The following is a 14,814-nucleotide window of genomic DNA, read 5'->3' as shown; positions in this document are numbered from 1 at the left end:
ATCTAAGTCCAATGGAAAATGTTGTTTTCACCCATGTCATATAGTTTGAAATGTATTAAAAAGCACATGCTTAAGTACAAAAAGCATTAAAATGTATACAGCTTGGACTAGAGAAATATAAATAAAAATATTATAATTACTGTGCAAATAATAAATGCTTTAACTCAGTTTAAGCTAAACAGACACTACTTCTTAGAAAACAGTATCTTATGCTAACTGTTGCCTGAATAGGTTTTTTTTTTTTGTTTTGTTTTGTTTTTTTCAAAACACGAAATATCACTTTGATGCAGCATAACATTTCAGGCTGAAGTCACATGTACCTTTTTTAAATCCACTGTAGTGATGGACTTCTTCGCAGGTTTGAAAACAATGTTTCAAGCTCCGAAAAGGATCTATAACTTGCGTGACAAAATCACATGAGTCTGCTGTAACTCGTGTTAATGTATATTGTACTTGTACAGTCTATTTCCAAGACAGAAAACATAATCGACTCCCAACACAATACACCAAACCCTACATCCTGGGCTTGTTTCCGATCCTCAGTTGTTAACTAATGCTAGTAATTAGCAAATTAGCCTCATTATATCCAGGGCAGGAGCCAATTTTAATTGAACATATTTTTGTTTTAGAAAAGAAAAGGGGAAAAAAAAGCGCCCTTTCCTCCATTAGACTGCATTGATGGGGAGCACAAAAGCCCTATTGTTTCTGCGGCGCTTGTAGAGGCAGTGTGAAGAGCTGGCAGAGTGTTTGCACGGTGAGTCTGCATCCGCGTGTGTTCATACATATGTGAGGGGAAAGAAGGGGAAGGGAGCGAGTTTTAGCAGCAGGTTGTTTTGTTGTGGCCCCACGGCCAGCAGATGTCTTGATGCTCCTAGGGATGGAGCACCTCTCCTCTGAGCTTCCTCTCCAATTGACTCATTTACCCACAAAGCAGGCTGTTCGTTCCCTTCCCACATAATGGGCTAATTACTGTTTTAATGATTCCGCATATCCTTCTCTCCTCTGTAGTTCTTTGTTTTCAGGCTGCTTTTGCATTTTGCAGTTTTTCTAGGCAGGAAAATTGCTTCAACGCAGAGCAACTGCACTATGATCTTGGAATAAATGGATCTACAAATAACACAAAATTTAAATGAACTGTTTTAAATCAGGTTTGCTACAATATAAAAGCATTGTTCATGCTTAATTATAATTCATTTACAATTCAAAATATTTGACTTAATTAACTGCTACCCTACAAGACAATTCTCTGCAGGATTTCTAATGTGCAAGCCACTTAATTACAGTGAAAAACTATCAATATTAAATTGTCCCTGAAAGATTGCGACTGCTAAACTATTTTCTCTCCAAGGCAAGTTTTAGACAAAATAGTAAGATATAAATGTTATTAATTTGTACATCTTCATCAAACTGGGTGGTTATAACAGGGAAAGCAAATGGTGTTCACGCCTAAATACATAGTTCTGTTACCTGCTTTGGTCCTCTTTGAACAAACGAGCATTCATCTCCTCAGGCTGTCCACTTTACTTGGGCAGGTCTCAAAGTTTATCAGAGCAGAGCGAGTCAACACTGGATTTTCTGAAACCATGAGTTGCTTGATGCAGTTACCTTTCTGTCTGTACGAAAGCAACTGATCTGTCAAGAAACCAAACAGAGACTCACTCACAGTCTCTTCTTCATCCCAAAGTGTGAGGATCAGGACTCTTCTTCCACAGCAACCCCATTCATCCACATCTTTATGGATCTTAATTTGTGCAGCAACGCCGGAACATAAATGGGACATCCCCAAACAGTTCCCACAACGTCAGGAGCATGAGATTACTCAGAAAGTCTTGGTATGCTGAAGCATTAAAAGTACTTTACTGGAACTAGGGGTCACTTAACAGACAGCCCCGGACCATCATCCCCTCTGTACCAAACTTTACACTTCACACAGTGTAATCAGGAAAAAGCTGTTCCCCTAGCAACTACCAAAACCAGATTTGTCCATTTGAATCCTTGAAGAGTCTTGAGTCATCACTATAGGAACCATGTCCCCACTGCTGAAGATTAGCCAGATACACCACTTCATCCAGCACTTTGCATTGTTCTTGGTGATGTGAGGTTTGAATGTAACGTTCCTCCATGGAAACCCAATCCAAAAAACTCTCCACACACTGCTGTGGATCTAATCTGAAGGCCAAATAAAGTTCGGAAGTCTGTAGCTACTGACTCGTCGTAAAGTTGTCCACTTCTCAGACTATGTGCCTCAAAATCTGCTGACCCCGCTCACTGATTTTATGTTACCTTCTACTTTATTGCAGCTTTGTAGTTGTTCTCGCTCACACTTTGTTATACAGCAACTAACAGCCGACTGTGTAAAATTTAATAGGGGTAGAAATTTTATGAGTGCAGATGGCATCTTATGGGAACAATCCTGGAATTCACTGAGCTCCTGAAGGTGACCTAAATGTTTGTGGAAGCAGCTTCGATGCCTAGATCCTGGATTTGAAGCATCATGTGGTTTATAGTCAGACGTTTTGGGCCGTTTTAATCCGTATTTGAAGGAGCATGTGTTTTTGCTCTAACTAGGAAGATGGACAGGAGTAGTTTAAAATTAAAACAATGATAATGTTTTTTATATACGGTCTGTAAATATCTCAAGGTGGTTTTAATAAATCTGCTTGTAGGTATTGGGTTAAATTTCATGTTGGTATTGGTTAATTATGAAGCATTCGTAATTTATTTAAAACAATGTTCAAATATAATATCTGGATATTAGGTGATATTGTTACGTTACATTTTGTATCCAGCTCAGCTTTTCTTTCCAGACAACTCAAACTTTATGGAGCCAAAGATCAAGTCATTTACACTCCAACTATCTACCATGTATTGATGTTTTTATTCAGCATTGCACATTCCAAACAATGCAAACAATTATCGTCTTACATGAGTTTAAATGTCAAACTGGAGGAATTTAAAGCTCCAGGATAAGTTAGTTTATTTTAAAGCTTAGAAGCAATTTGTTTGAAACCTGCCACTGAGCGGTTATGTTGCAAAATATGAATTTTAGAATAAGATTTTGAAGAAGATGACATCTAAAGAATTGATTGTGAAAGTCAAGGAGAAACAACCTTCATGGTTGAGTCAAAGTCGGAGTTTGTAGAGATTTCAAGAGGAATGAGGCGTCGCTGCCCAGCTGTTGTTCAATAAGCCGTGGCCTCTGTCCATTAGGCCGGAGGAGTTAATAAGACATGAAACAGGCCAGGCCCAAGTGAAAAATGAAGGTCATTGAGTCACCAAGCAGACTGCATCCATCCACCAGGGCCAGCATTTCACACAGCCCACAGGTTTCTGAAGCCCAGCGCGCCGACACAAACTGTAATCGACACTGGATGACTGCAACGGATGAAACCCACAGGCTGAAATTATTATGAAACCAAAACATCTCCCAAAAGCTAACCCTTTTAGACAGAGGACACCATCTGACTAACGCTCGGCTGTTCCACCTGACCTGTTATCACTTAACGGGTTGACCCCGACCACAAAGACAGACATTCGCAATTTCATGGCTACTTTAACATCCAGTCATGTTTTTTGTTGTTCTGCCACACAGAAAGCCAACTAATCATCATCGCCTCTCTCACTCACCATCATTCAAATGCCAAACCATTACACTGACAGAACTCTGGATCATTTCCTTGCCATCTCAGGTGTTCTCTCAATTAAGTTAGCACAAATTAAAAACCCTGTATAATCAAAATTCATTTACCTCCATCCTAATAAACCATCAGTGTGGTGGCATAACTTGTGCAGAAACCCACATGCAATTTATTGCATGTATAATGAGATAATGATTTGCAATGGCGTGGCATTCTGGCTTCACTATCATGCCAGTGATGCCTGATGCAATGCTGCGCTCACACTCTGCCTGCAGTTAATGTTCTGGATGTAACTGCAATGCTAAACAAACACCAGTTTACCTATGTGGTCTTGTGTAATAAGTTAATTGGAAGTTCCTACAATTATTCTGAATGTTCCTGAAGCACACTACTTTGGTATTAGCATGTGCAGCGCCTGCTCAGCGAGCCAGTGACCAAGTACAGACCATACTGATTGTACTGTAGATTCATGGACTGATGATAGCATTTTCTGCTGGGGCTCCTCAGTGTAATGGACCAACTTTAGATGGGTTTGTTTGTTCTTGAGTGAGGAGGTCCATGCAGTTCCTGCAGGGACTTAACATTAGTTCCATTGATTGAGTCGACCATCTGCCCACCATTAACCCCAGAACCCTCCTTCTCTTTACAGGCTGGACAATTTGCTTAATATGGCCTATGGCGTAAAGAGGTAATTAAAAACTTCACCCAATGCCAGATGTCCATGTTGACTCAATGATTTTTCAACTTCCTTTTTTCTTTTCTTCTTTTTCCTAATTCAGTTTTCCTTGTGGTTTTTGCAGTCACTTTAAGTTTGAATTTGTTCAAGGTCAAAAGCATTGTTAATTTTGAGATTTGTTTGATTTTTATTTTTTTTCTTCTGTCGGCTTGAATTGATTCCCTACCAACCACCTCAGGTGTAACGGACAGAAAACTGTCAGTCTTTGTTTTCAGTGGTGTTCAATCCCTTTGTTTTGATTATGACAAGTGCTAGTGGTGTTTGAATTGTTTTTGGGTTGTTTCTGTGTACTCAACGGATTTTGTTCTCTGGTTATAATTTCTAGGTGTGTGCATTTATTATTTTTTTCTTTTACTTCTAGGGGATTCAGGTTCTCCTACCTTCTCATTTTGCAGTAACTCTAAAAGACGCCCCTTTTTCTATTATTATAAGCTAACAATCTGTAGTCGTACACAGTCTCTTACTTCTGCACTGTGTACGACTGAAGAAAATTACACAACTATCTGTTACATCTTAGCAGTTTCTACAGAAGTTCGGAAATGAGACGCAAGATAAGGTTGGATGAACTTGGATCCCTGCTGGAAACAGGAAATGCTGTTTCACTGCAGACAGCTCAAGCTTTGCTCGGCACCGCTCTTCTCAATTTCCTTCTTTTCGGCTCCCATCTTTCATTTTGCTGTCCTGCTACCAAAGGTGGCGTTACATAACTCAGAGCAGCAGCTACTGTGGTGATAGATGTTTGACGTGCTGACAATGCCATCTTGCATGCTGCAAGCACAAGGGGACAGAAGTCGGTTGACTGAAAAGCTCAGAGAAAATGTTAAATCCCTCCACCTAAAAATGTCAGAATTAGACGTGTTATTCAGCAATCTAAAGTGGTAAGAGCTGGGATTGTTCTGCTTCAGAGGGGACAGAATAGATATCTGGTCAGCTACACTGTTGCTATGCAACCCCTGGTCTCATCTGTAACATAGGGTTGCGTTTCGTCCCATTCCGATTGGTATACTTGCATACATGTTTCCACACACACATGCAGGCACATGCCACATCCCCACCACAGTGCAGTTTGGAAACCTCCAAAGCATCACTGATTGAAACTCAGAGGCCTCTCCACATTTCACACACTTCAGTTAGGAGAAAATAATAATCCAACTTCATAAATTCACACATCAAGTAGCCGATTTATTTCAATAATTCAGCTCAAAAAAGTGAAACTCCTACACACAATCTTTATTCATGCAGATTTATTAATCGTTTATATTAAATTTGATGAATATGACTTGAATCTGACTCAATTGAATTTTCGTTAAAGACCAATGACAAGGGATTTTTAAAACGACAAAAGGTTAAGTTGTGGCAATGTTGCGGCCTACACGTTCAAGGTAAGGCTGAGGACTTGATCGTCATCCAACAACAAGCAGCAGGTAGTCAAATTCTTTGTTAAAGAAGCTGACTGTCCATAGTGTGTTGTAGTCAAGCATATTAATCACAAGTTGAGTGGAAAGGCGCTCAATAAAAGTACCAGTAGGTGCTTTAATGACCGTGGTAACACTGATTTGTCACCAAAATGGCCTGACCTGAGCCCTGCAGGGAGCCTGTGGAGTATCGTCATGATGGGGGGAAAACAGAACCAACAATGTGGATGAGGTAGAAGCTGCTAATAAAACAACCAGGGCTTCCTTCACAGGTTTAAGAGCCACCTTGCACTGGTGCAATAATTAATCCAAAAGAAGCCCCAACTAAATATTGAGGGTACACATTCTGTGTAAGATCTGCTTCTATTGCTCTTAGGTAATATTATGAAGTTTCTGTGAAGCTAAATTTTGCGCTTATTTATCATATACTGAGAATTAAATGAGTAATCAATATAATGTGCATTTTAAATTTTGATTTGAATTATTGAAATTAAATGCTTATCTTTAAAAGAAATTCAGCTTTATATAATGTTTCTATTTTATAGTGTTTTCCGTATTCAAAGTTCAAAAAGATCTGCCAGCAAGCCACATACAATACACTTAAATGGCATTGCACTACATCTCATCTGACAGAAAAATAAAATAAAAAATAAAAAGATCCTACATTATAAAACCCCTCTCTCGCACAACCTAAGAGCCAACCCATCTGAATGCATGCTTCAGATTTCTAAGCAACCCCAAAAAGGCCAGAGGCAGACTCTGCATGACCAAAGTCATGCAGGAAGGTCGCGGTGATCGTCGGCCGTATATAGACATGGGAGAGAGAAGGCTTGAGGGTCCAAGTGGCAAGCAGCACTATCGATCAGTGCCACGAGCTCTGAAATAGAAGAGACCAGAACACCCTGCAGGAGGGGGAGGAATACTCTTTGTACCTTAATGCCACTGGGCTGTAAAGTGCTTCCATTTTCCATTTAGTTTGTTTCCCCCCCTCCTTTTTTCTTTGAGAAGGCTGCCTTCTCTCAGACAGCTGCAGCAAAGCGGAAATCTCGATTAAAGCACTCCCAATAATGCCTATAGTAGTTTCTTGTAGGGAGCTGGAATAAGAAATGAACCTTTTTTTTTTATTATTATTATTTCATTTACCTTTTATTTAAAAGTGGTGGGACTTCTTTTCTTCTTCCCCCTTTTCCTTTTAGCGGAAAGGCAATTAAGTGAAGTCAACTGAGGAATCAAATCTCTTGCATCGCAAGGAAAAGGGGGAAGATTATGAGCCGAATGAGAACAAATTTAGCAGGCTGCTGCATGATCTTTGATGAATTTCTGGCTATGGTTTAATTCAACAACTTCCTGCAATTTGGCACAGAAAGAAGCCACTTGAGGACACAAAGAGAGAACGTTCATCTGCGTCTTCTTCAGCAGAAGTGCAGCTCAGCGCAGAAAGCACTGCCGTCAGTGCTGACAGGGGAGCTTTCAAATCTGATAAGCTCTGTAGGGCTTTAGTGACAGCTTTGTATGTACGCTACAAACCTGTACATTACCGAACATGTTCTATATGGTATGTTGTAATTTAACTGAATTTGTCTGAGATCAGACCCTGTGTGTTTCACTGAAGAATTGGCTTTTGAGAAAAGGGTATCATAGAGTATAGCGTCCAAGCTAGGACAGTTAAAGGAGCAAAAAGAAAAAGAAAAAAAGCAGCGTTTAGTGACAGCTTATAACAATTTTAAAGGAATAGTTCAGAATTTTTAAGGCATACTCAATTATAAGCAGGTAAAAACTTAAACAATTAGATCTGTCCAAACATGTTCCAAGATGAAACGATTACAGTCTGACAACAATTTCAGTCTCAGAAATGTTGTAGTTTATTTCTACACACAGTATGTTGTAACCCTTTAACATCACATTTGTAGTTAAGCCCAATCGTATTCGTAACCTTGGCAGATTCAGATTTAATGTAAACATTTTAATTAGTGTTACCTACGTGTTTCTTTTGATTGGAACTAGTATTAATGTTTTGGATCAGATATCTGATGGAGAATTATTTTAAAGGAGTTAAAGATTAGGGTTATAGCAATGAGTTCTTCCAACCTCAAAGACTTTGAGTTCATCACTAAAGACAAATCATCAAAATATCGGTGAAGACATGCAAAAAGATAGTCAACACTTTATTGCTGCAATGCCATGAAAGACTTTTCCACTAATTATTGATAAAGTTCAAATTTTATGCATTCCTTTTTTTTTTAAATAAAATGTTCAAAAAGCACAAAAAGTTTTTCTCACAAAAACTGACTGAGGTTCTGCACCATCAGTGATATTCCTGTGTAGAAAGCACTGAGAACAGAACATGTAAAGCATTTCCATTAACAGCCTGATAGACAAGCAAAGTGCTGTGAGTTGGTGCTCAAGGAAATGTTTTCTCATTTAATTCGACACTTTCTGACTTTTCGATCAGGCATTTACTCAATATATGTTTCACACAGGAAGATCGTCTGCCTGGCAGGCTGCCTTCTACTGTGTAGATAATTATTAGCTTTTTTTTGTAAATTAAAGTTCAGATAAAATGCCTTCATATGAACCACTGTGATAGTTTTGAGTTTGGAGGTTTTTAAGACATCAGAAATAAACTTTGGTCTTCGCTCTTCTTATGCTAGCTGTTAGTTTTATTCTATAAATCCAGCTAATCTCAATTTGCAACTTGGGCTCTTTTTGTCCCAATCATGACTTTTGATATATTTGCAAACAATCATTTATTCAAGTAATTCAAGTAAAAAATTGAATCGTATATCTATTTGCTTGTATATATTTATATATTACAAATACAGTGATATTTTTCAAGTATTTCAGCATCTCTGAACTGTCTCCGGTTAAGAAGAGGCTGAACACACGAAATGTGACATTAGTAGATGGACACATCTGTGTATGGCAGGTTTTAAAACACTGACCTGCACATGTTAGAAATCTTAAACCTAGGGGGAAAAAAAATCTACAAAGAGTTTCACCAGACAGGTTTTGGTCACTGCTGTCCACTTTTTACTAAACCTTTTGCTTCCACTCAACTTTCCATTAGTATGCTTGATACAGATCTCTGTGAAGAGCCAGCTCATAAAGAGATAACTCCGTTTGTTGCTTGTCGAAGGTGCCAGGGATCGTCAGCTGAACAACTGTCACATAAATCATAAAATAGCTACAACACAGCATTTCTTTATCAAGAATCCCTTTTTATTGGTTTGCTATAATGTCGCAGTTTTCTGAGAAACTGAATTGTAGTTTTCTTTAGCTGTGCTGCGTCGTGAAAACCGAACAAATAAAATGAAACGCATCACTTTTTTGCGAATTAAATCAATGTTATGTTACTTTTTAAACTGAATTACTGAAATAAACACTTCACTTGTTATTTCTAGTACAAGCAAGCAAAGCGCGTTTTCTTCACAAACCCTGAACTATCCCTTTAATTGCAGACTGCTTCTTTATGTGTTACAAATTGTTATCACTTAACTTCTTATGTCGTTTCCCGCCATTCTGCCTCCTGTCTTAGGTTTTCCCCCATCACCATTGACAGCATGACGAGCCTGGTGGGCATGAACATCCCCGGGCACACAGGCACCGGTTGGTGCATCTTTGTGTACAACCTGTCCCCGGACTCGGACGAGAGCGTGCTCTGGCAGCTGTTCGGCCCGTTCGGCGCCGTCAACAACGTCAAGGTGATCCGTGACTTCAACACCAACAAGTGCAAAGGCTTCGGCTTCGTCACCATGACGAATTACGACGAGGCGGCCATGGCCATCGCCAGCCTCAACGGCTACAGGTTGGGCGACCGCGTCTTGCAAGTCTCCTTCAAGACTAACAAGACACACAAGTCCTGAACTCTCGACAGGCAGAAGCAGATGCCCCGCGACTTTGTCTGCTCTAAATTTGCCCCTCCCGCCCCAACCCTTCCCCTCCACTCGTCCCTTAGGTCCCTCCAACCACCGCCACCCTCCTACAGCCATCCAACACAGCAGAATCAAACTCCTGGAACAGAAAGCAGCCAACAAACCATCTAACAAATTGAACTAGAAATGGCTTATATTATAACTTTGGACCTATAAGCCAATGTTGCCTGAGTATTACAAAAATTAAATGATGAAAATATTGACGAGTTTTTTCGAAGCTCCTGTGATAATGCAGGCTTCTCTTTATTGTATATTCTTTTCGTTTGTTGTGGTTGTTAAAAATTTTTTCTCTTCTGTGTAAACAGTAGCAAATCCCCGTATTTCAGAGAAGAGGTCGTCCTTTTTAAGATCGGAACCTTCTCTCTGTCTTTGATTCAGGATTTAATTTTCTTTTGTAAATCCGGATCCACTGTCGTTAGTATTATATACCTCCCCTGTCAATGAAAGGGAGGGGGCTCTTTTTTAAATTGGTAAAACCATTCATTCATTTGTAGCGTGTATTTAAAAACGTCCCCTTATTGATTTTAGATGGGATTCTATGATCCCCTGAAACTCAGATGTAGAAAAGAAGAAAAAAAAAAAAAAAAAAAAAAAGAGAATTTCTAACATTGTTTTTGTTTTGTATCGCAAACAAAACATAATGTCTTTCCTCACTGGGATTTAGGGAGATGGGGTGAGGGAGGGGACGGGTTAGCTTTCCTGATGACATGTTCAGTAATTTAAGATAATAAAAAAAAAAAAATAACACTGTTGCCAAAGAGAAGATCTCTTTGCTTGAAAAAAATGCATTTAGAAAAAGATAAAAATAAATAGAAAGAAGATCTATTTTTATAAATGATGATTAAAATAATAATTATTGAAGAATTTTTACAAGAATCTGGATTTGAAAAAAAAAAGAGAAAAATATTTTGACTGGCTAACTGGGGGGGCCGGGGCGGGCGGGAGGGGGCACCACCTTGTCTTGTCGTTCTGCTGTGGTAACTTTATAGGATCAGAGGTCGTTGTTTTTTGGTGATGCCGAGTCGGTCGGGATTTTGTAGAAAGGAGGATTTTGTGAAAAAGAGGATGCAAACCGAGGCAGGTGATTTTGGTAATTTTTTCACATGTGTACTAGTGCATAATTATTCAACAGCGATACCCAAAAGGGAAGGGAAATGGGGTCTTTCCGAGGCCTAACAAACCTTATAGTCCAGAGCCCAAAGCAAGAAGACCCTTTTGTCCACTTGTTTTCTTGTGTTTCGTCACGAGTCGATATATCAATACATAGATATATACACATCTATCCATTTAAAGAGCTTACTATACATTATCTATATTATTTCCTTTGCTCTGCGTTTGTGAACTTAACATTTGAAGAGAACTTCCTTTTAGCGATCAACCGTAGGTGCTATACTACATTATTCACATATCTTAAATATTCAACTTTGTTGTTCTATGTGTTGTTTAAAGAAAAAAATACTTTGATGTTGGCATTGAATTGAGCTGCTGTTCTTTGTTTAATATTTGTTTAATGTCGGCCCACAAATCCGGTGACACCATTTCTATGCGGAAATTAAACTAGCTTGGGGCCTTTGTAAGAATCACTGAACAAATTTGTACATTTTCTTTTTTGTTTGTTTGTTTGTTTGTTTTGTTTGGCTTGCTGACTTTTAGGTTACTTGCTGAGCGTGAAACGTTTGTCAAAACTTTATGATGATTAGCTAGTTCCGTTAGTCTAGATATTTTCCTTAAAAAGGATCTATGACAACTGTGTCTTTATTTGCTGTGTACAAATAGATGATATATATAAATATATATACAGTCTACATTTGTTTTACAATATCTACTGTACTTATCTGAGTTGTCACTGTTCTTTCGTTTGAGCTTGTCTTTTTCATATGACAGTTTATTATGAAGTGGTGGTTCAGTTACTTAGAAAAAAAAATTGTGAGGAAACTGTTCAATTGTTGTCATGTTGCTTGTGGAGAAAAAAAAATTGGATTAACTTTTAAGTTAACTACTGCGGCAAAAGAAACTGAACAAAATTTTAAAGAATATAAGTGTGTTTATTTACTTATCTATTTTTAAACTATTTATTTTTTCTATTTATTTGTATTTATTCTATATTTATTAACTGCTTAATTTATCTGTGTATTTATGTATTTATTTGTTTCATTGTCTGTGTATTTGCGTGGTTCTGGTACAGGGAGGGGGGGCGTTTCTGAGCAAAAGGGAACAAAGCGACTAGTGGAGAGGCTCTTCCAGTAGTCCACTGCACTGAGAGAACTTTTAGTACGTTTGTGCTTTGTACCAATATATCAAAATTACAATATAAAAAAACCTAAAAGTCAAGAAAACTGAAAAAAATGTCTGGAGGGTTGGGGGACGCTCTTCCCTTATTACTAGAAACAGTTACTCGCTATGCATAACCTAGTTAATAGTTAAATTTGCTATTGCTTTTTTCCTTGTCTTGTTAAAAATGAAATCTCTAGATCTTTTTCAATAAAGTTTAGTCTTATTAGAATGTTATAAACAGTCGTTCTGGTTCAATATAACCTGTGATAAGTTTGTGTAGTTCTAAAAAAGCCACTCCGTCCACACCCTCCCTCCACTTACTACCGCTTTGTGATGAAACCTTATGCAAAAATGTGGGTCTGAAAGCATAGTTTTCAGTTTTCAGTAAAAAACAAAAGAACAAAAAAAAAAACACAAAAAAAACAAAACATTTTTATTCAACATAACAGCTCTTAGAGGCTTGGGTAGATTTACATTTTTTGAAATTGTTATTTGAGGGTCATTCATTGCACTGGACTAAACAGGTCACTCAAGAGTCAAAACTTATTTTTTAAGAATATTCATCATGTTTTCAAATGACACACCAACAAATCTTTTAAAAAGTTGTTACCATTGCACACAAACTGCTATTTGCAGCAGTTGTTGCTATATTTGAGAAATACTCTGGAGGTATAAAAGGGGATTGCGCTGAGTCTATATTTTATATACTCTAATATGATATATATTATATATTTTGAACGGAGGAAAGGTAAGGGAAAGGTTCCAGAAGTATAAATATAAGGAATTGGATTTTTTTCTGTTTGTTGTTGAGGCTTGAAAACATGAAGGAAGTGTGTTGGGGAGCATTTGAAACGTTCACACGCGTAGCTACATCCTTCTGTCCCATCTGGAAAAACCGGGTCATCTCTCTCTCCCTCTATCGTCATCCCCATTTTCCGATCACGTCGAAACAGCAACAGACCAACCAGACCCCTTCACGCTCCCCTCCGCCGGTCGGGAGCCTGAATTATGCAACGACCCCAGTAGAATGTTCTGATGTGTGGATTTCGTACTCTGCGTGACTTTTTCAACTCTTAGGATGCGTGTGCCTGTGTTCCCGCCTGAAAACCACGGTGTGCACGTTTGTGTGGGCGCACATCTGTGCACGTTTGTACGCATGTTCCTTTACGTCGACGTGAGCGTGTCTGTCGGCATACCGAAGTAGATATATGTGTGAAGTGGAAATGCTTTAAATGTATTCATTCAGTGCACACCCTTGAATGCGTGTTTGCGAATATGTGACGGAGATGTCAAAGGGTGATTGTTTAGAGTATGCGTGTGTGTGTGTGTGTGTTTGAAACATGGGGCTGCGTCACCTCGCTCTATGCCCGACCCCTATGGCTCACACCATCCCCCCGTAGCGCCTTATAGTGGCAGCCTGCCAGTAGGAACAACGCAGCCAGTAGTGGAGGAGGGAAGGTGAACAGAGGAACTAGGCTCTTCTTGTCAGTTTTCATTTTCCTCCTGAGTCGTGTTTATTTACTATCTGAAAAATCTATAAACAAAATCTTTAAAGACAAAAAAGATGAAAAAATGTTCACAGGGCCCCGTGACCGCGGCCCTCTCTACTCTCTCCTGCTTATGTTATTACTTAACACTTATCAATGATGATTATTATGATTATTATTGCTATTATTCTTAGTATTCTTATTATTAATCCAATTATTGCGATGAATGACTTCATGTTATCCTTGCTAGTTTAGGTCATTTCTGAAACTGGAAACAAAATAAAAATCTTGCTGTAAATGTTTGTTTTTTCTTTTTCATAAAACTGTTGTGTTTAAATTATTTGTACTTTTGAATGTTGGGACAATAAAATGAGGTGTTAAAAACTGGGAAGTTGCTTGTCATTAACACTTTTTAAATACTTCAACTTTTACATACCGTAATAGAAAGGTAAATTTACATTAGGGCTGCACAATCTTGGTAATAATTTTAAAAAACAAACATCGTATTGCCATAGTTGTGTCAAATATTGACCGTATCGGTTGTGATTAATCCCATGCTACTCTCTTGCTGAATGCTTTTTGTTGTTCAGTTTATGTGAGCTTTTGCACTTTAGTCCACACGATGAGGTTTGGTAATGAAGGCTAGTGAAATTCCCTACAACTAGCTAAATACATTATGAAAATGTAGATTCTGCATATAATATCTGCCTTGATCTTGCATAGATATTTCTGTGAAACAATCTTTCTGTTGTCAGTTGTTGTCATTTAGTTGTTCTTTTCAAATCTCAGTCTAACTAAAACACTGAAATCAGTTCACAGAAACATTCCTCTAATTAGAATAATCCATACGATGCTGAATACACTCCCAGTGAAAAGGTCGTATACATTAATCCTGGGTATGAGTGTAAATAATTCTGGTCTTTGAACATTTTTGTGCCTTTTAGATTTAAAGACAGGATGAACTACAATTTTAGTTAATTTTAGCGAGTCCGATGTGTCTGGCAAGGCCATTTGAAAGACTTTCACTTACTGAACAAATTCTGAGTGTGGATGTTTTAGTGCTCAATTACATCTATGAACCATTTGGCCAAAATCATCCTAAGAAAGGAAATCCATCTGAGAATACATTTTGTTTCATCCCAAAGTCGTAAACTATGAGGTGCCAAAGCGCTGGCGCCTTTGTCCAGATTGAAGTGAAGTTAAACCATCAACTGAGCATAAATGAAGACTCTGCTCCAAACCCGCCTCCTCAAAGCATGAATCTTAAACTGTCCTCAAAACAGAGAACCTGGAAACTTTTAGATACGTTCAAAACACATGAATCAAGGAATG

At 38.3% G+C, this 14,814-nt stretch overlaps 1 protein-coding gene across 2 annotated transcripts in view; it reads left to right on the top strand.

Moving 5' to 3' along the window:
* The window catches only part of elavl4 (ELAV like neuron-specific RNA binding protein 4), a 92,314-nt gene extending 78,445 nt beyond the window's left edge, over window positions 1-13,869 (top strand). The window contains exons 8-9 of one of the 2 annotated variants that reach the window (XM_008407863.3): window positions 4,288-4,326; window positions 9,325-13,869. In XM_008407863.3, the coding sequence (XP_008406085.1) occupies window positions 4,288-4,326; window positions 9,325-9,652 (367 nt within the window). In that variant the 3' untranslated portion in view covers window positions 9,653-13,869. The remainder of the gene's footprint in view (window positions 1-4,287; window positions 4,327-9,324) is intronic. The other variant, XM_008407865.3, reaches the window with a different exon arrangement.
* Window positions 13,870-14,814: the final 945 nt, after the last annotated feature.

Source organism: Poecilia reticulata, chromosome 4 (assembly GCF_904066995.2).
Source record: "Poecilia reticulata chromosome 4, P_reticulata-male-v2, whole genome shotgun sequence".
NCBI lineage: Eukaryota > Metazoa > Chordata > Actinopteri > Cyprinodontiformes > Poeciliidae > Poecilia > Poecilia reticulata.
Note: the sequence above shows the minus strand (reverse complement) of the source record. Positions and strands in the feature narration are given on the sequence as shown.